At 36.7% G+C, this 22,628-nt stretch overlaps 1 protein-coding gene across 1 annotated transcript in view; it reads right to left on the bottom strand.

Moving 5' to 3' along the window:
• PTPRD (protein tyrosine phosphatase receptor type D) overlaps positions 1-22,628 on the bottom strand; it is a 1,111,022-nt gene that overhangs the window by 111,972 nt on the left and 976,422 nt on the right. Inside the window, exons 24-26 of the mRNA XM_034987987.1 lie at positions 22,105-22,217; positions 14,140-14,181; positions 13,538-13,635 (exon numbers count right to left, since the gene is read on the bottom strand). Of these exons, the coding sequence (XP_034843878.1) occupies positions 13,538-13,635; positions 14,140-14,181; positions 22,105-22,217 (253 nt within the window). The remainder of the gene's footprint in view (positions 1-13,537; positions 13,636-14,139; positions 14,182-22,104; positions 22,218-22,628) is intronic.

Below are 22,628 nucleotides of genomic sequence, written 5' to 3'. Positions count from 1 at the left end.
CTAATGGAAAGAAATATAAGTAGGCAAAGAGTTTGTATATTCCTGCCATCTTGAAATAGGGCAAACTTCTGATTGTGAAGTAACAGCTTCTATCTTTTCAAATCATTTAGCAGCTTTTATATGAAATTAAATTGCAGAAACTTGAAAGAGGATTTTGCATAGATGAAAGAATGTTTTAAAAATCGTAAGGCAAAATGACACATCAGTTTAATATATTTATGAAGCTTAATTTATCGTAGTGAACAAGTTTTCCTTTCATCATGGGTCTTATCTAAATGAAGTCAGAATTTGGTGGTATGCAGAGAGGAGGGCATTTTGCCAACATAGGTCTTCACTGCTTTTAATCTTTAGGTTTAAACAAGTAAGTAGACTCTGGTCTGTAGTTTAAAATGTCATGACAAGAACAAGTCAATATTAACTACTCTCTTGGAGAGTTAAGACTGGGTCTTTATACCTTCCAATCCTTCCAACATCTGCTTCTGATTTCTCCCCACTTTATTTTCCGAGGGAATTGGTCAAGACCAGAAAACAAATGCTGTCACTATTATGTAGGAAAATTTATAGAGTCAACTTGGTGGATTGATGATTTCTAGTCCATTAGAGTGCAGTGTTAGTTTTTTTTGTTTTCAGGTATAAACTGTAACCTTTCATCATTTTTAAACTTGATAATTTAAAAAATAATAAAATAATAAAGAACATGAAGGAGGAGGATGGTTAAAAAGGTTCTTACCCAGAGGAAACCAAGTCCTTTTTTGTTGTTCAAAAATGTCCATGATATTGAAAAACAAAAATAAAATTATATCAATCAGAAATTTGGGCCAATATGTCTTATTTGGTATCAGAAAATACTCATAAATATTATGTAACCACTTTAATAGATAATGGCATAAAATGTCTTTTATTTTAAGACCATAATGAAAATGGTTGTGGAAAGAACCATCAAAGGGAACTATTTATAGTGGTCAGAACATGACTCTGAAAAAAAGCCACGTGGGTTCATATCCCAGTTCTGCCACTTACCAGCTGCATGACCTTGGGCAAGTTACTTAACTTCCCTGTGTTTCAGTTCAGTCCCTTCTGTTGTAACACAGGGATACTAATAGTACTTACTTGGCAGGACTGAATGAGTTAATATATGTAACATGTTGTGAAGAATGCCTGGCCCATGGTAAGTGCTATACACATTTGCTATCATTATTATCTCTGCAAAGCTCTTTCTAGACTGTGAAGCCCTACAGAAAAGCTAGGTAATATTATCGCCATAATATTAAAAATGTTATGTAGTTTAATACCAAAGAAGAATGTATGAAGGAATATTTTGCAGATAGGAGTAGAGGGGAGGGGTGAGGAAGGGGAAAGTGGGTAGGTGGGGGAGAGAGAGAGAGGGAAGGGAATAAGGGAGACAGAGGGGTGGTGGGGAGGGGCTGAGGAGGGGAGGAGATGAGGGGGGAGGGGATAAAGGGGGAGGAAGAAAGGGATGAGGGGGAGTGGATGAAGGGAATTAGAATTAATTAAATCAAAAATCTCCATGAGCCTCTGGCTGGAGTTTGGATGACAGATGAATGCCCACTATTAAGGACACATACTCAGCAAGTGAGAAATAACACAGTTCTGATTATGCTGCATGCCTGAACTTTTTAGTTAAAGGCAAATACACCCAATGCTGTGTCTGTGATGACTAAAAGACTAATGTTTCCCAAGGCATTGCTAAATCCACAAGTTCATGTAATGTATTAATGCTTACATCTTTCTCTTATCCTCTCTGTACTCCCCAACATGGTGGCATGCCCAACAATTATTTTTTATGTAGAATGACCAACAGTTTAGCCACAGTAGAAAAATCATGGCAAATAATACCACCACTACATTTTTGACATCTAAAAATAAAAAATAAATAAATAAATAAATAAATAAATAAATAAATAAATAAATAAACAAATAAATAAATACATTCTTACTATGTTGGGCAGCAATAGGCTCTCCTTGTCCCACTCCCTTTCTGCAGCATTGTTCAAATCCTCCCCAAAGCTGTGCTCACAAGTGCCATGGAAATAGATGCATTCATCTGATCTCTGGGGGTACTTACAGCTTTAGGAGTAGAGGCAGGAAATCATCTCCATGACTTGAGAATCCTTTTAAGATCACCTAATACAGACTCCTTAGTGTTACAACTTTTCAAGAGTGTAATCACCTTTCCTGCCTCACCACTGAGCAGCATGACCCCGATGTTGCAGTGACAGGCACAGAACACACTGGGGTCCCCTGAATAAGCCATGACCCTTCTCATCTCCATGGCTTTGTGTGTGCATCTCCCCCAGCCTGGGATCTTGCGATCCTAGCAAACTTCAATAAGTCCAACTTGCATGCTCTCTGGGAAACCTCTCTTCAGTACTATCCCTTCTTAAACTTTCCCTTCCCACCATCACCCATTATGTCCTATAATTACTGGTTCTTTCTTCTGTTTTTCCTAGGAGACTATGGACTTATCTAGGGCAGAACTTATTTCTTGACTTTTTTTTCCTTACTTTCCAATAAATGTTTATCAAACAGATGAAAGCATTCCAACTGCTTCTCTTATAAATAAGGAAACTGAGATCGGGAGAGTTAAACAGCTTGTCTAGAGGCATTCAGATTCACAGCAGAGACACGAGGCAGGTTCTACTCCTCAGTGAAAATGAGCTTTTCTGGGTACTTCATGCGGATTTAATTTCCAGAAATTCTATTTCATACAAAATATGAAAAAGAATATACAGGCATCATAACCACCTTCCATCTTTATCACTGCTCACCTTCTCCTAATTGCTTTCATAGAGCCTATTTTTGGAAAAAGAAGAAGGGACTGTTATACAAATAAAACAACTTGTGAAAAAAAATGCAGTGTTATTGAATGACCGACAGGTAGGTCGTGAGTTTAAAGTTCACAGTACTGAGGGCCACTCCTATTCTACGTGCCTGCTTCGTACAGAAAGGCAAAGAAGCCAGGCGCCTGACAGATAGTCATCGTTGTCACAACCTCAGGAGTGGATGCTAATACTCTCATCTTAAGTAAGCGAGAACCAAGGCCACAAGAGGTGAAGTCACTGGTTCAGGGTCAAGCAACCCAGCAACTAATTGGCAGAGTCCAAATATGAGCCTTGTTTTCCTTGACTTCCAGTGCTCTCCCAGCATCTGATACTGTTTCCCTCTACATGCATATATCACTCTGGCCCTAAAACTCCAACTCCATTTTAAAATCAAAATAAAACAAAAAAAAATAGCCTCTTTTTTAGTTCTTGCTACAGTCTCTTTGAAGTTGAAAGCTTGTTTTGGAACTAGAAGTACTTCAGGATTAATTGTTTCATGAGAGCTTTGAGCTCCACATGGGAGTAGGTGGAAAGACGATTTGGACAATGTCCAGTGATGGTCAAGGGCCAATTCGTGATGGTGAACTTGTGTGAGAATAGGGATTGGAAACAAAACTGGAGTTATAGGGACATTCCCTCAAGATGAGTATGACTCCCAGAATGAAAAAAATAAAATAAAATAAAAGGTTCAAGTATAAAAGATAGGGAATTTAACATTGGTAAGGAAAATGTTTGAGATTTTTAAAAAAGTGGGCACGAGGATATTTTAAATGTTCAAATAAAAATAAACTTTGAAACTTGAAAATTTGGTTTGGTTGCAATTTGAGTTCTAATAAGTACAGAAGTTCAAAAAGAATAAACGATTATAAACACACAGACACACCCTGGTTTGGGATGTGTTTCTTCTAAGGTGAGCTGCAGTTTCATTGTGTCCTACTAGGTTTGTTTACAAGATGCAGAATGGCAGCCAGCTAGAAAGGGACTCTGCACTTTTATGTCTTACTTGGTGAGGCTGGTTCCTAGCTATGAACCAAAAAATAAAAATAAAAACAAAAACAAAAAAACAAAACAAAGCAAAACAAACAGTCAAAAACCCCACCTTCTCAGATTCCCAACTGGCAGGCCCATCTTTACTATAAAAACTGTACCGGGAGTTTAATCAGTAGGTAGTTTTGCGTTAAATCTGAGGCATCTGTATTAAAATGTATTCACTTCTGTACTGTCTAAAGATAATAACACTCTATTTTCTGAGAGAAAATTTCTGAGAATAAGGCTTCACTGCTGATATATCAGGTGGGGATGTCAACTGAGAAAAGCAGCTCTTTTTACAGAAAGACATTCTTTGTTCTGTTTGCTCTTGTTGTTGGTACTAGCAATTGTGATCGCAACAAAGAGCTTCTGTGAGCTGTAGATTTAGTGAGAAACCGATCCAGACACATACTTTGGTTAGTCATCGGCTGCATGCCCAGCAGTGGGCTTGCTACCGTGTGGCCAACAGTACACTGAGAAGGCGTAAACACCTGACCAGGAGAAGCTTATATTCTAACACGGGGAATGATCAGAATAAAAGAAAAGGCAACATAGTACGTGCTAATTACAGTGCATTAAATTAGCAAGTTTTCTTTTTTTTCCTTCTTTTAGTATTGTTTATTTTACTGAATTCAACCAAGTCCTATGGATTTGACCGATGATAGGGATGGGAAGAAGCCAGGGATCCGTTTAGTCTAATACAGACTTTTTTTTTCATATTTTAACTTCTCTGAAACTGTTGTGCATCTTAAAAGTGATGGTATGTATTTGATGAAAGAGCTACTAAGGCTACTAAGCACTTGTATCAGGGACTCTGCTAAGCATTTCATATGTATCAATTTATTTTTTATTACAGAGGAGGTAAGTACGATGATTACTTCCTTTGCAGAGATGAAAAAAGTAAAATAGAGAAGTTCAGTTATTCACATAAGGTCACACAGCTTGATCCGGGCCAACCTTAGACAGCCTGACTCCAGTGACTGTACACTATTCACGTTGTTAGCTCACAGAGCAGAGGGCCCTGAATGGCAGTTGAGGGGTTTGGACCCAATCTGAAGCACGTACTTAAGGAAGTGGGTAATGACTTTCTCCCCCAAGCCCCCAATCCTAGAGTACCAGGAGATTCCACTTTGTAATAATAAACTTAGCCTTTCATTCCCATGAAGGAAGTTGGTTCATTGGGCCCAAAATAAAAAAGGTTGTTATTACTACTTTTTATTTTATGAAGTCATTTTTTTCTCATTCCATTACACAAACTACTATAATTTGCTCAAAATTAAAAAAGAAAAAATATCTCATGTGGCTCCGGTGTCAGTAATATTTAAAAATGAAAGCTTTTCCTTGGTCTATCTACTCTTCAACTTTGCATAAGAAATGAAAACAGATCTTTGTCATCTACTACTTTCTTACTTCAGAAAGTTGCAGTGCATTCAAAGATGGGAAAAAAATTGTGTGTGTGTGTGTGTGTGTGTCTGGTTTCTTACTTGTATCTGTGTAATTCTCTAATGCATGTCCATCCTCATGAGTTTATGCATAAATTATAAACTAATTGAAAGCAGAAATGACAAGTGGTTTTGCATATGAATGCTTGGAGGTTTATGAAACATTTAGTAATGAAGGCTTTAGGCCTACATTTAGGCCTCACTCTGGCACACATGGTCAAATATACCAAGAGCCTATTCCTAGGGAAAATAGAAATATTCTTTTTTGTGGTTACTGTTTTGATGACAACTTTGTCCTTTTATAAAGAAATAGGATACCATTGGGAATGAAGAAATGGTCTATGGAGAAAAGAAATGTCATAGGAAGCATGTCAGGAAAACCACTGGGCTTTCTCAGGGATAGGCATGAAGTATAAATTGGTAACCATGACATTTTCATAGAAATTTTTAGTATAAATATTGATCTAATTGAAGACTTAGGTTTCTGGACCCTGTAAATCAGGTCAGAGTAAGAAACAAACAGTAAAATATTTAGGTCTTTGGAGCAGGTCGGTTAAGGTAGAGTGTCCTTTTAACAATAAGAAGGAAATTTGTGGCCTGGCTCAGACATGTTCTAAGCACATGTGTGAACTTGAGCAAGTCACTCCTTTCTCAACTCTTGTTCTTTACCTCTGAGATGGAAAGGTTCAACCAAATACTCTCTGGGGTCCATTTCAGCTCTCAGTACTTAAAAAGATGATGTAAGCAACATTTCTTAACATGTCTCTATATATGTCTTGGCACTGTCTTGATATATTTCATTATTCATGAAGGAAATAACGTATCTTTTTCTGTTACCTGTCTCATTAGAGTCTTGTGAAGAGTTTAGCCTTCTAGACAAAGGTGCCACAAACTTGCTGTTATTAAAACAGAAGGACAGGACACCGATATCTGGAATGTTTCAGATAAGAAGTTCATTATCATCTGTACAGACAGGAGATATGAGAGTGTTGCCATGAGCACAGGAAGAAAATCTCAGCCCATCTGGATGCTAACTGGTGGAGAACACTTGAGCGCTGAGATAAAAGATAATACACATCCACAGATGGCAGCAACAACGTTGGGACCGGGTTTTGTGGTGAGAACAAAATAGGTCAAAGGTAGGCCTTCTGAGAATCACAGTTTCTCACTCTGCTTCGATCCAACAGAAAGACTGCTCTTCAGACTAGTTTTAATGTATGTGTTTAAGATAACACTACTAAAAGAGATGTGATAATTAATTTGAAACTAGATGTTGGATAAATATTTATGTCTATTTGTAAGTGGGCTGTTAGGAACTTGGAAGAAAGTATGCAATTGTGACTAATATTTAAAAGGGTGCTATTTTTTTATTTGATTTTTTAAAAGATTTTATTTATTTATTTAAGAGAGAGCGAGTTCATGAATGAGAGAGCACAAGCAGGGGGAGCAGCAGAGGAAGAGGGAAAAGCAGATGTCCTGCTGAGCAGGGAGTCTGATGCAGGGCTCGATCTCAGGACCCCAAGATCATAACCTGAGCTGAAAGCAGACGCTTAAATGTGAGCCACCCAGGTGCCCCTAAAAGGAGCTTATTATCTCAACTCAGGTATAAAATCTATAATGTACCTGAAGTACAGTATAGATATTGGGCATTATTTCTTTGGGGAATTGCAACTTGAAGACCAAATCGGGTGATGGTTTCACATCTTCTTTGACTTTGTAGCTTTTCTTGCTAGTGACCACCAGGATGCCTCTGTGTTGGGTTCTTGACCAGTGCGGGTGGAGCGAATATAACCAGTCAACAGTGAACCAACTTTTTATAGAAAAGAAGGGACTTACCTATATAACTAAGAGAGCAGGCTGCTTCCATGCCATTCACTCCTCACAATACAAAAGACAGCAGAACCATTGTGCAGAGGTGAGAGCATCTTCACTTCTCACAATGCTATTTGCATGCCTAAGGCATTTGAACATGTAAGAATTGATTTACCCTCCCCTAGTTGTTCCTCCTATTTCAGTTTCTCCTTTTTTCCCATTATATACATCGATGACAGATTAATTTTCGAAGAAACCACCATGCAAATGTGCTCTGTATTCTCATCATACTGTGGAACACTTTTGGCATAGGACTGATTATATTTTATTATAATTTTCCGTTGACATGTCTGTTCAATGAGAGTATACTTAACACTATTAATTTATTAATAAATGCATAAAATCTTTCACTGGTTATGTAAAAATAGTACAACTTTTCAGCTGCCATTATTGAGCCCCTTCTTTTACACATACACACTGCATGTGTGTCCTGACATTCATACTCATATACACACATATTCCCTAATTCTCATAGCAACACATTTTACAGATGAGCAACTGTTATATTATTGTGCAAGGCCACAGCCATAACAAGTGTTCAAATCAGAATACATATTTGTCTGAGTCCAAAGCCCATATTCATATTTTTTCCACCATTAATCCACCCCATTCTTGCCAATGGTGAATCTGACAATGAAAGCTCATTATAATTCTTGGCCCTCTTTGCTTGCCTGACTTCATTTCACTCAACTCTACACAAGAAACAATTTGCTCCATCATAGCAAGTGTCCTTAGTGCTTCCCCTGACTCTACATATACTTTATTATACAATCATAACACCAGGGTGTCTTGTTAAAATGCAGATTCTGATTCAGTAGGTTTGGGATAGTGCCTAAAATTCTGCATTTCTACAAGCTCCCAGTGATGCTAATGTTGCTGTTCTGTAGTCCACACTTGGAACATAAAAGTACAGAGCATCCTTGAATGTGCCTTCGATCCTTCCCTCCACAAAATGCTCCTCGCTCCTTTTCTTCCTAGTTCCACTACCAGTACCACCTTTTCTTCAATACCGTTCCCAGTTCCTCATCTCACTCTGACCCTTACTAAATCCCAACAGCATTCCATTAGTATTTGGGATTAGCAACTTGGTGTTCTTTTTACTATTTGTGCATGTATATATTTGATTTTGCCTGCTAGACTTCCTAGAAGTAAAGGTTTCTTATAATTTCTATTCCTGCCAGAACTTAACGTAGTGCTTTTCTGTAGTGTTTTGGTAGATAATTGTTGGTTCTTCCTCCTAGCTCACTAGCCTCTTTCCATAGTGACTTCCCTCTTTCCAACCCAAGGAAGGAGCAGGATCTATATGGGCGGACTGTTAGCAGCCATGTGCTCATGTGTGTCTCCATAACAAAATGAGTCAACCGGAGTTCAGTTTGTTCTCTGGCATTTGGAATCTGAATGAAAAGAAAAATTTGGTCTCTTTCTTCAGGGGAATGTTCTGTTAATAGAAACATGATCAAAGGCCACATTTTCTATATGTGGGTGGAAGAAACAAAAGAAGTAGGCCTATACAAGGGTAAGAATGAGGTCAGTCCAGATAAAAACACAAAGATGAAAATTCCAAAGAGGATGTCAGGAAATCCAAACAACAGTTCTTGAAGCGCACCTATATTGTTAGCCTTTGGATTTATGATATATATTTATAGTAAATAAATTTATAATAAATAATTTATAGTGAATAAAGCGAACTCCTCCCTTTTCCCCCTTAAACAAACTGTAGGAGCTGTAGTTACTTACAATCAGTCTAATATAAATAGGATTTATGTATCTGGTATTGATGATGATAATGCTGACTGTGATACATGTCAAATGAATCTTATGCTTTGGTTTATTTGCCATCTCAGAGGATGATAAAATGAAGACTGGAGGATGATGCTCTGTAATATATTACCCTAAACCAATGATGTTTCTTAAATTAAAGTCTTCAGAGCACCTGCATCAAAGTCACCTGGACTGCTCTTTTAAAATGGACATTACCTGGGAGAAAATACCTGCAAATTTTATATCTAATGAGTCACTACTCAAAATGTACAAAAAACTCATACAACCCAATAGAAAAACAAAAACAAAAACAAAATTTAAAAAAATCCAAGCCAATTAAAAAATAGGCAGAGGATCTGAATGAACATTTTTCCATAGAAGACATACACATGGCCAACAGGTACATGAAAGATGCTCAACATCACTAATTATCAGGAAAATGCAAATCAAAGTACAATGAGGTATCACCTCACACCTCTTAGAATGACATTAAAAAGACAAGAAATAAATATTGCCAAGAATGTGGAGAAAAGAGAACTCTTGTGCACTGTTGGTGGGAATGTAAATTGAATAAGAGATATCTGCATCCCCATATCCATTGTGGCATTACTTACAATAGCCAAGACATGGTAACAACTTAAGTGTCCATTGATGTCACATTTGTGACAACATGGATGGATCTTGAAGGCAATATACTAAATGAAATAAGCCAGACAGAGAAAGATAAGTGCTGTATGATCTCACTTATATGTGGAATCTTAAAAAAACAAACTCACAGAAATAGAGAACAGATTGGTGGCTGCCAGAGGTTGGGGTGGAGTAGGGGATAGGAGAAAAAGCGTAAAGGTAGTTAAAAGGTAAAAACTTCCAGTTATAAGATAAATAAGTCCTGGGGACATAACTTGCAACATGATGGAAATAGTTAACAATATTTTATATTTGAAAGTTGCTAAGAAGGTAGATCTTAAAAGTTCCTATAAGAAAAATTTGTAATTATGTAAGGTGATAGATGTTAACTAAACTAATTGCAGTAACCATTTTGTAATATATACACATATATCAAATAATTACGTTGTATACCCCAAACTAGTATAAAGTTATATGTCAATTACATATCAATGAAACTGGAAAAAATAAATAAAACAGGTATTCCTGGTTGTCATGGCTGACCTACTGCATCAGCATTTTTGGTGTTGGGACCAGAAATCTAAATTTTAATTAGGCTTCCAAAAGATTCACAGTCATTAGCTAATTTGTTTGGTAAGACCTATACATACTATTCTGAATCTGTTCAAAGATTCACCAGCTCATGCGATGGCTTTGACAGATACCAAATGTCAGGAGAACTTTATTCCCTGCATTCTAGATGTCATCCTCAAATCCTGGCTCCTTAAATTCTAGTAAAACTTTACAGTCTCATATCAGAAAATGAAACCAGAGCTATTTATAAATATTTTCAAGATGGAGTGCTCTTGCTACTAATTTCTCAGGTTCTTCTTCCAGCTGTCATTAAATCCAATGTCTGAGCCCAGTTTCCTTTACAATAAAGGAAGTTCTCACATGATTTAATAATGCTGGGCAAATCTAAGTCTGCTTCCTCCTATTCTGACCTCAGAATCAGTGTAAGCAGCCTCCATGTCTTTAACCTCTGTTTCCGTCTTAGAGTTAGAGTATCAAATTTAGTTTCATGCCTGTTGAGAGGTCTGAGTGATCATTAATTCACAGTGATTATGCCAAAATAATTAGATGTTTGAAGATAATGTGCCTTGTCTTCCATTTTCTTCACTAAAAACTAGTAAAAAAAATCTATTCAAATTTATATGGAAGATAACAAGTAAAATACAATTTTTTTTTCAAAGTGTTGGTCTGTGGCCCAAAATATTATATAGAGGTCTTTATCTTATTATCACAGATGAATAAAACACTTAAATATCTCCTTCATGGCTGTTAAGGCACAGTAGAGTCAATTCATGCCCAGGGAGCTTTAATCACAGACCATCGTCATGATAAATGGTGAAAAGTTATTGTGGGCTATCATGTCAATGGCTACTGGGGGAGTTTTTAATGGGAACATTGGCAGCATGCAGTTCATAACTACTTTTAAGGAACACTTCTGATTTAAAGGCTAAATGAGTATCATTACAGTATCTTTACATGTAGTATTTCTAGAGAAATTCCATTTTAAAAGGAGGCTGGTTATTGTAGTCAACGTATATAACAGATTTCTTGAGTGATGCAAATATTGTCAATGGTAGTGAGTGAATTACTGACTTTTAGGTTGAGCTATCAATTTTTAATTTTTTGTGACCCATTATATCATTCAAAATCAAGTATTAAAGTGGGGCCATGAAGAAAATATATCACATAACAAGAGAATAAGAAGAATCATGATAACAGTAAAGAGCAGGTTGGAAAGGTAAAAGATTTCTAAGAGTTTTTTATGTTGCTCCAGGTAGCACATATCATCTGCCTTGTTTTCTTTTTTTAAAAAACTCAATTTGCAGCCTCAAGCCCCAAACTAGAACCTACAGAAACTGTTTTAAAAAATACTACATAATTTAAAAATAGCCATTATGGCCAAGTAGAACAGGGAAGGAATAAGAAGCAGACCATTTGAGAAAATACCACAATTCACAATCCAATGTGAGTTTCCTAAAATTAAAAGTGTTCCTCTGAATGCTGGGAAGAGAATAAAAAAATATATATAGTTTAGCCAATCAGAAAAATAAAGTCCCTTTGTGTCTTACTGAATATTTGACAAAGATGCTGGATATTCAAATTGAATAAAAAAGGCTACCTGGATCTTTTTTTTTTTTTTTAAGATTTTATTTATTTGAGAGAGAGAGAGAGCACATGGGGGGGGGGGGAGGGTCAGAGGGAGAAGCAGACTCCCTGCTGAGCAGGGAGCCCGATGCGGGACTCGATCCAGGGACTCCAGGATCATGACCTGAGCCGAAGGCAGTCGCTTAACCAACTGAGCCACCCAGGCGCCCAAAGCCTACCTGGATCTTAAGGGTGGAGGTCCATCGGGCTACAGATATGTTTTGCTTCGCACACTAATTTAAAATAATGAAAAAGTGACAATTTGAAGACTTCAGAAAGTCTATGCAAATATCCAGATAGCCACAGGCCCCACTACTCCAGATTTTCTTACGTGGACCTTCTTCACATACTTGAAACCCATAGAGCCACTTGAGGTTGGGGATCCTCTTAGAGATTCTCACTGAAAGGGTAGAATGTTAGAACTGAGGGCGCCTGATGCCTCAGTCGATTACGCATCTGACTCTTGGTTTTGGCTCAGGCCATGATCTCGTGGATCCTCAGATGGAGTCCTGCAATGGGCTCTATGCTCAGCAGGGAGTCTACTTGAAGATTCTCTCCCTCTGTCCCTTCCCCTATTTGTGCACGTCCTCGCTCACGTGTAATCTCTCTCTCTCTGAAATAAATAAATAATCTTAAAAAAAAAGAATCCTTTAAGCATGTTAGAACTGGTAGGGAACTGAGAGACCATCTAATCCAATGGCCTCATTTCAAGTTGATACAACAGGCACTTGGTTGTGAGGAGCATTACGTGTTGTATGTAAGTGATGAATCACTAAATTCTACACCTGAAACTAATAATACGTTGTATGTTAACTAACCAGAATTTAAATAAAAACTTAAGAAAAAAAAAAGTTGATACAACAGAAACCAAAAGGGTAACAGGGATGTGTTTTAAGACTTTCCCATTAAGTAAATCAATAGAAACTCTTTATGGAAGTATTTGGACTGATCAGTACCCAACAATCTTTTGTTGTTTGGCACAACAAGACTCTAGTTTTACCTTTTAATCTTATGCTAAGTCAAATTTGACCTAAAAGAATAATGATGGTTTAGTTATCAATTCAAGAGTTGGTTTTAGAATGAGTCCCTATTGCTGGGGAATATCAGAAATATCCAATTTTAAAACTTTCTACTTGATAAATACCACAATGTCCAAATACACACAAATACACAAAGACTTTTCATTCACTTTCATCAAGAATTCACACAGAACTTATAAGGATTCTGGAATTTTAAGATACTATTCAGTTCACCATTGCTTCAAAAATAGGCAACTTTTCAGGAACATATTACTATCTTAATATTAATTCTGGCATTATTTTAAGACTGAAAGCTAAAATCATGCTCATATACGTTGTGTACATTATTAAAGGGTTTTAGGGTCAAGGAAAACTAAGTATACAGAGAAATCGACTTATTCCCTGTCAACTCTCTTTTTCAGGGAAGCTTCTGGCCACGAATTAGTGTATTTAGCACCCATCTGGTATACAAGGAAGTTTATCAATTCAATATATTCTATGAACTAAAAACCAGAAAAGAAAAATCAACCTCATTAAGTAACATTGAATATCAGATATTCAACACATCTTAAAACTGCAACTACTATATTGATTTTACAGACACTTTTAAGTTGCCTATTTACTACCAAATTCTATATCTGATTCACAGTCATGTTTTAAAGAAAAAACACCAGTGAAGTTAGTTTTTAAGAACAGAAGAGGGGGACAACTCTTGAAATTACTTGCAAGTATAAATGCACTGAAATACCTCATATTCCTGGGAAAACTTCAAGTTGTCATTTGCTTTCAACCTTTCAATGTGATCTGCAAGTTCCAAGATAGGAATTGGAGGATGGCTAGCCATACCTATTAAAAGTAAAGAAGAAACACATTTGAAAACAAATGCAAAACAATGGTGACTATTCCAAAATATAGAGAATACTATAGTTAGAAATGGCCTGAAAATATGTGAGTAGTAAAGATGTTTAATGTGAGGAAGCAGGCAGATAGTTTGGTTACTCAAAGCAGGACATGCTCTGGAAGGATGAATTTTGTAGCCAAATGAAAAGTCACCAAGCATAATCCCCAAACTAACACTCCTAGTGTAAAAGAAAGCGTTATTGTGCTATGAATCAATATGGTTAGAGCGGAGAAAACTGACAGTCAGGCTTGATGTCAACTTCTGCTTTGAGTAATGACTGTTATGTCATTTCAAACTCCTTCTCCTGCACTGTGTGAAATGGAAATTGTGTGGAATTAAATGGTGTAAAGTGAACTAAGAAAACAGACACTGAGAAAGACCTAAAAGGGAAAGAGTAGTAGCTTGATAGGAAACAGAAAGTGACTTATGCATAATCAAGGGAAACTAACTTGAAGAATGAAGGTTACCAGGGTAACCGGAATCATCTGAACCTGCAAAGGAAATGATGATGTAAATAAAATAAAATAGAACGAATTTGTTAAAAAAATGAAATGGATAGTCTGATATACTTTTTTTAAAAGACTGATAAAAATGTTGCACGTTTTTACAGGATTCACTAGACATTGTGACTTGATTAAGATCGCTTTAATATTTCACAAACCTGGAGGTGACTGACATTCACATGCAAACATGGACACAAAGAATGACATGCACCACAGTTCATAGACGATAATCACTGATGACAAAATCAGACACCAAACTGAGTTTCAAAAATGTTTCCACTAGTAGCAGATTGTAGAGGTTGGGGTTGTGGCCTTCACCTGGACATTTATAAATGGCCACACTAACAGTTTTGTGGTATTTGCCCCAGGTCCCCATTTTTCAACCCCAGCAAACCTACAATCTACTTCAGGTGTAAACATCTTTGTCCACAAATGGGAAATGAATGCAGGAGAGTGAGCAGATGGTGAACGGACAAGGAGGGAAAGGGGATGGAAAAAGAAAGAAAGCAGTGACAGGGACAGCACATCTTAGTTCAGTCTGCCAGCTGAAGTGATATGTTTCACAGATTCTGTTAAAAATAATCCACCACTAATGTTGGTGATTCCTGTGTCTTTCCAATGTTTTTTCACTTTTCATGTGATTTACATTTCATTTCTTTGTGATTAAATTTTTAAGAGTACCATGAGAGAGCATCGCTGACTCATGTCTTATGGGTACAAATTCCAGCTGGCTAGAAAAACTTGAACTAGCATGCCCCCAGGGAAGCTTCTGGAGCTGAAAAAGAATGGGGGAGGAGCTCAAACTGGAAGCCAAGTTGACATTCTGCTGTCCTGGGACTCTTTGGAAGGTGTTAGGCTATGGAACGGTGACCATAAGTCAACAAGACATGATTATTTTATGGGCGTTTTAGAAATTGTGCCATTTATTGAAAGCCACCTAGTAAGTTCCATTATCTCAAATGTCAAATTATCAATGGTTCTGGTAAGTTAAGTAAAAAACTATTTTGCTTCTTCCAGACAATCCTTTTAGTACACTGTTATAATAAGTGGTGTTTTAGTGTTTATAGCTTCCAGTCAACTAAAATCTTAATGGAAGATCCCATAAAAATGAGTTGGCTTAGAAATAGAAACTCTTTGTTGCAGATATAATTATGTATTTGAACCAAAATGTTGGAGCCCATTTCTGGAACTTTTCCGTAAAGGTGGTAGAATTGAACTAATTTATATTCTGTGGAGGGAATAGGTGGGTGACAGTGGTCTAATAGTTAAAGTGATCTTATCCAGATGAGGCACCCCCAATGACAAGAATGGAAATGCAAAGGCACAAGAGACTCTAGGCTTATCTGGAAATGGAAATGGACTGATGTAGACATCCATTACAGTGCTTTAACAGAGAAAATAAAGAGACAAAGATGTTTAGACCTTTTCGAGCGAATCGTGGGAGAGAGTTATTATCATATATGGACTGAGTGGTGGTTTGGCTAGAGAGGGAGGACACAGAGCCAATCAGGGAGGCGTAGGGGACTGAATTACTGCTCAAAGCTGCAAAAAGTAAAGCCAATTGGAGATGGGAAAAGTATTAGTATAACAGCAGTAGAAGACCATAATAATCAACCAAAGATGTGATCAACATATTTACTTTGGAAGCTAATTATACAGAAATCCAAGTAAACCTATACTGACTTATCTTCTAAATCAGGATGTATATATCATATGCAAAGATAGCACAGCATTTAAGAATCATTGTTTAAGACACATCAATATGTATCATGTTCCATCACAATTCTAGGACAAGTAAAAATGGCAGAATGGATGTTTCATGGAAAGAGGAGGAGAATATGTGGGATTCTGATGGTACAAGAGAAGGAATCCTAGACTAGAATATGGATAAGTGTTCTTCTGGTTTTGCCATCTACTAATAGGGACAAATCACCTGCTATCAAGAACCTCAATTTTTTATCTGTAAAATAAAACTGCAGAGCCAGGTAACTTCTGGAGTCACTTCCTTCTTTATAACTCTCACTTCTACCTCCTGTAGACAGGATGTCTAAACATATGGAACAACAGAGAAGGGTCTCTTGGGCACAGTTCTCATGTAAGTGAGATAGCTGATACTGCTATTTCTGATATGATAACTTTTTACCAGTTTGTTACTGTTTTTCACAGCCCATCAATCACCTACCATCCATGTATGCTTTAGGGCAAAACATATTAAGGTCATCCTCAGAATGAAAACGAGGCTTTCATTCTGTTCTGCTAATCAAGTTTTACAAGTTTCAGACTTGTAAAACTTGATTAGCAGTTAATAAGTCATAAGTAACAACACAAAGTTGTAACATCTGATTATCAATTTTTAAATTTATTTTCTTAAAAGGTGGAAGCACAAATCCTGGAGTTTTTTGTTGTTTTTGTTTGAAGGTTTTTTTTGTGGGGTTTTTTTTGGGGGGGGGTGCAGAGAGAGGGATGTGAGAAAGAGGTACAAATACTAGAAGAAACAATTTCACAGGAGAAAAAAAAAAAAAAGAACTTTTCTGATGGAAACTGACAAGGCAACCAAAAGGCTGCAGAGAGGAAGAATTTCACAGGCACAGAGAAAGGTGCTGACTGGCTTACTACATGATGCTATTGGTTACATGTTCCCTTACACCTTTGTACTAGAAAGAAAGCTTATTTCTCTGAGATGCTGAAGTTCTAAATTTGCTTTTTTGGGAAAAAGTAGATATATGAACACATATCAGTAGCTTCTTTGGTTTTCTTATATATCATCATCTTTTGATGATATTATATTTATTTTAGTCTTCTGTCCAATGCTGGAGGCCAGGGCTCAGAGGGGCTGCCACACTGTAAGTAAAGGCTTTTTACAATATTTCAAAAAAAAATCTGTAATTGGCAATCTCTATCAAAATGGTAAATGTGCCTACCCTAGGACCTTGTACTTGCATTTCCAGGTGTCTAATATTTCAAGGTAGCAACAAAGATGTGAAAAGATGTGTGCTCTCCGTACCGCTTGCTGCAGTATTATTTGCAAGAGTGAAAGATGGAAAATAGCTTCCATTAATACGTAATGAGTCAATACATTTTGTGTCATCTGTAGAAGAGAATAGCATCAATACCACTGGCTGCTAAGAAGGAGATAAAACCTAATACACTAACTTGGAAAAAGGTCTATGTTTATGTAGTTAAACGTTAAAACAGGAAATTTTATGTATATCACCTGTCTGTCTATAGACCTGCTATACATTTTTATTAATTAAAGAATTGTATATACATGTGAAAAAGTCTGGAAGCATATCATGGGGCTGTATATGGTAACTATTCCTGAGGGGGAAATTTGGAGTAGTTATAGGGAATCTTTTACTTATATTTTAAATATGCCTCCCCCCAAAAAGAAGAAAAATAAGAAGTGGGGGGATAAAGAGTAATTTCTATTTTCTAAATGTGCTTTTTTCACCTTTTCCAATTTATAAAAATTTTCAAACATACAAAATATTTACTATAATGAACACCTGTGTAGCCACAACCTATGTACAATTGTTAACAAGATTATTTTCTACTTTACACAATTCCTCCAATAAATGTGTGTTGCTTTTGTAATTAAGAACAAGAATTATTTGAGGTACAGGTTATAAGAACTTGGAAACATTTTTTTACACACAAAAAGAACTTTCCTCCCAACCTAGGCTAAGACACAGTTCACTTTGGTTTAACATGTAACTCATCTATCAACTCATCTTAGTGCACACCCAGCTACTGCTGTCCACAAAGATGTATGAGGATTAACAGAGGTTTATTTTAAAACCATCTTTTTTTAAAGATTTTATTTATTTTATTTCATTGACAGAGAGAGACAGAGAGACAGCGTGAGAGGGAACACAAGCAGGCGGGGGGTGGGAGAGGGAGAAGCAGGCTTCCGGCTGGGCAGGGAGCCCAATGCGGGACTCGATCCCGGGACTCTGGTATCATGACCTGAGCCGAAGGCAGTTGCTTAACCAACTGAGCCACGCAGGCTCCCCTAAAACCATCTTTTAATAAGTGGGTATTTCCCCTTCCTCTGTAGAGCTTACAGACTTGTAAAACTTGATTAGCAGTTAATAAGTCTATCGAATTCTTTGACAACATCTCTTTCCTTTTCTCATTTTATTCAATTTTCCATTTGAAGTCATAAGTCTAACTTTAGCTAAATGATACCTTCATAATATACACTTAGGACTCTAATTTTGCAGGTCATGGGTGATACAAACAATGGTATTTGAATTGCATGTTTCATACTAGTTCTTACTGACCCAGTATAACAATAAATGATGACTAATTATTGCCAACTATCTATTTTTTAATAGATTGTGTAGTTTAGGTTCTAAATATAAATGAGTTGAATACTGCCAACTCTAACAGACAGTATTCCGGCTAATAAGCATATTCATGGGAAACACCTACAAACAGAGTACTACCCGCTCTCCTGAGGGTGTTAGCCTTCCTCGCCCTGTTCAGATGCTTGAATATAGCGTTTCACCAATACAGTGACTAGACTGTCATCCAAAATTTGGAGAGTGTGCTAAAGCAATGTTTTTCTTTTTCTCACAACCTTGCAAAGATGGTTCTACTGAAAACAACAGATTTCTCTGCCTTTACTTGGTGCCTTAGTGGAGAGACAGTGGACAGGAATCTGATGTTTCCTTTTCCTGACCCGGCGATAGGTGTGTCTGTAGTATTGCAGTGAAGGGCATATTTCTTTGAAGTATTTAAACTTTCAGGATACTGTATTTATATGGACTTTGGAATGTATTTTCAATACCTTTGGAGTATGGGGTAGAATTGAGGGAAAACCATCTGCCTCCTTATATTCTAGGCTCTTCAACAAGAAATACTTAAAAAGTAAATAGTATTTCCATTCCCAAGATATTTTTTTAAAACAAAAGTATAATTTATAGAATTAGTGAACTAAATGATGTGCTTCCTTTACCTTCTGAAATACCTTCCATTTCAAATGGAAGTCTTTGTTTGATATTTTATCTTTCTCAACAGATCCATTGGAAGTGGAAGTGAACTTGCTTTCATGAACAAGTTCAGGTGGCTAGGGGCTGATACATGAATCACAGGTTTTTTATTTCATTGAAAGTCATTTGTTTGGAGTGAAGGTGTGGGTGGTTAATTCCCTACTTATGCATACCATTAATAAGAACTGTCAAAATTTATGTTTGTGGATAAACGATTTTACTTCCAAAGGTATGATGTATATAAAAGCACATTTCAGACAGTGAGAGGGTTTAAAATCCAAAAATTAAGGAGCATCATATCATTTGCTGTGCAACACCTAGTAAAGGGATCATTTTATTGCCTCAGGCAGGAAAGCCATTGATTATTTGTGAACAAGAGGAGAGGAAAAAGTACAAAAATGTTATTTGGTTAACAACGCTACCTATTATCCTATTGGCAAGTAATTAAGGCGATTTGTAGCCATTGCTTAGAATCTGTACTGGCTGAAGCAAATGGTCACATTATTATGAATTTCACATTAATAGCTGAGTCTATATTCTTTGTCAACTGGTGAAATTTTCAGGACAGCAGACCTGGGAGCTTGGGAGGTAAATAGACTGTTTCAATAAATCAAGCTCAAGTAGATTGTTTACCTGAGCTAAAAGGCACAACACAGTGCTTCCTCAGTGAGCAGATGTGCTAGGACCTTAGGACAATATCTCCTGTTCTATATTCTTCCTCTCTTAAACCCCTTTCTCCCTCTTTATTGATTTTGCCCACTTTATTTCATTACCCATTTGATGTAATAAGTCTAACCTTCATTAAATGATACCTCCTATAAACTTAGGCCCCCATTTCACTTTTGTAAATCTATTGATGAGATAAGCAATGTCCCTTCAACTGCAACATTCATTCTCCTTTCCATCGACTTCTGTGAAATTTAACAAGCTCTCTCCATAAATGGATCTCATATTCCCACATACACTGGGAAAATTAGATTCTTTATAAACTTTTTTTTTATTAGACCATATTTGCAAAATTGCCCATAAAAGCGAGAAGTACTTAATAAATGGAGGTCTCTTGGTTGAAGTCATTTCTATTCCCTTCCTTGTTTGTAGTTGCCAGCACTCTGCTAATAATCCTTTCTACACAGTTCCCATTCATGCTTCCTATTTATGCCTGGAAACATACTCTGTTGGTGCTGGAATAGACGAGGGAGAGCACTCTTACTGCTCTTTTTCTTCTGGGGCTATCTTTGACTTTCCATTCACCCTATGCTATGCTTCTGTCTCTACTAGAAGACCAAGGTTGTTTCCAATACAGATCACACCTCACATAAAAGCCAGAAGTGGCAGGGCAGAGCAGCAAAATAACAGTCATTCTCTATTTCCACAATGTGCTGCTTTTGTAAAGAAATCCTATAACACATCATCTATGTGGCTTTTAGGTCCTCTATACATTGGTTTGGCCAAATTGAAAAGTGCATGAATTCCTGGGTCCATTATGAAGTCGCCTATAGCCTAAAGAAGTAGTACACTACTATTTCAGAAAGTGAACTGAGAAGGTTTACTACAGAAACTCAAATCATATCCAGTTGCCTTAATGGGGTAGCTAGATAAAGACTCAACAGGGAGCATCTACGAGACTACAACAATCCCAGAAGACTGCATAGGTTTGTTTAATCATCATCACACGTGCATAGTCCACATTTATCAGCCTTTAAAAAAAATACATACAGGAGATTTTTGGCTACATGAACATTTTCTTCTACCTTTATGCTGTTGGAGGTATATCTTTGCTTTTAAAAAAAACTTGATTTTTAAAAAGTCTAAACTCCTTTGAGATAGAACTTTAAAAATGACCCACATTTATGATGATGATTTGTATAGCCACTTTGAAAATGCCAGATGCTTCTTTCAACTGAATTGTTACTAGTTACTATGATACGTCTACATGTAAAAGAGAAAATATGCCAAACACAATACGTTGTATTCAAGTCAAAGTAATTCACTGCAAATGCGTAGTTTAATAAATTTGTAGTGTATCCTGCTGTGAGTTAGGAAGTCCATTTGACACATTTGCCAACAATCTGGTGAACAATAACATAATCAAATTTTAATCAGACTTTAGATCAGTTCTTTACTTTCTTAATTATCCTTAGGTATTATGACAGTGCCACTCAGTTTTATGTTTTTAGATCTCTTTATTACTTATGATTTTCCACTCATTTGGTATAAATAAAATTTACTTGAAAGAAAGCAAAATAAAGTTAGCCTCGAATTAATAATACTGTACAAAATGCCCCTTAGCAGGAATGACATGTTTGCTCTGTTGAAGCACTTAATGTTCTTTAAGAAACAAGTATATTTTTCTTAACCTCAATCACTTTATGTGCCTCCCCACAAGAAACATAAATTGGCCAGTTATATGAAGTATAGGTAATTTTTTAAAAGAAACTAATTTTTGCCTCACTTTGTTTCTTTCCCTCTTACACCCCCTTTCTTCAGTGAAACTTAGACGCAAATTAATAGGAAAATACAAAATAAATCTATTCTTTCCCCATGGAATGAATGATGCAACACCCATCCACCCATTCATTCACTTTATGAGAAACTGAATTCTTGCCAGATAGATGTCATTAAAAATAATAAACTGTGTTAAACCCCCCAAATGGTAGATATTCTTGCAAGACTATAGTTTTTCCAAAATTTGAAGATGAATTATATGTTTTCTCTTGTCTACTCCACCTCAGATTTGCAAAAAGAACTTTCCTTTCAAGACTTATGTATGGTGAATCTCAATAATATTACAATTAAAATCACAATAAACAAAATTGTTCTAGATAAAGAGGTGTATTTATCTCTCAAAACAATATCAGTTGGCCAAAAAACTTTCAGCAAATTCTGTATTATGGACAAGCTGAGTCCTGCCTCTTACCTGGTGTTTGAAAATTAAGGCGCCTCAGTTCTACTGGGTCTGTTGGATGGTGTGAAGGGACCTCCTTGCTGTTGGGTATGCTGCTCTTTCTAGAGTCAGACTCTGCCCTCTTCCTATAGGGAGAAAAGAAAAATATAAGAATAAAATAAAAAAGCAATAAAAACACTTAAAAAGCAAAGAGTCACGCAGCCCCCTCTCCCTCCCAACTTTCTATTTTAAACCATTTGACAGACCAGCTTTGTGACCTTGTTCAGGTTGCTTTTCCTCTCTTGGCCTAGACTGTTTCCTCAAGTCTAAAACTTTTATTTAAGTGAATGATCTCAAAGTTTGTCTAGAATTAAATTCTTCATTACCTCTACCTTTAGGCTTTAAGGGGGGTGTTGGAGAGAGAAACTTGAGTCCTTGTTCAGCAAACCTCCTTTATCCACTGGTTCAATTTGTGAGGAACAGGACAGAGTACTGCTAACAGCCAATGCTAACAGAGTTCCAATAGCCATGAATGTGGTTACCACAGAGAAAACCTC

The sequence above is a fragment of the Mirounga leonina genome, unplaced genomic scaffold (assembly GCF_011800145.1).
Source record: "Mirounga leonina isolate KUSES-001 unplaced genomic scaffold, KU_Mleo_1.0 Mir_447, whole genome shotgun sequence".
Lineage (NCBI taxonomy): Eukaryota > Metazoa > Chordata > Mammalia > Carnivora > Phocidae > Mirounga > Mirounga leonina.
Note: the sequence above shows the minus strand (reverse complement) of the source record. Positions and strands in the feature narration are given on the sequence as shown.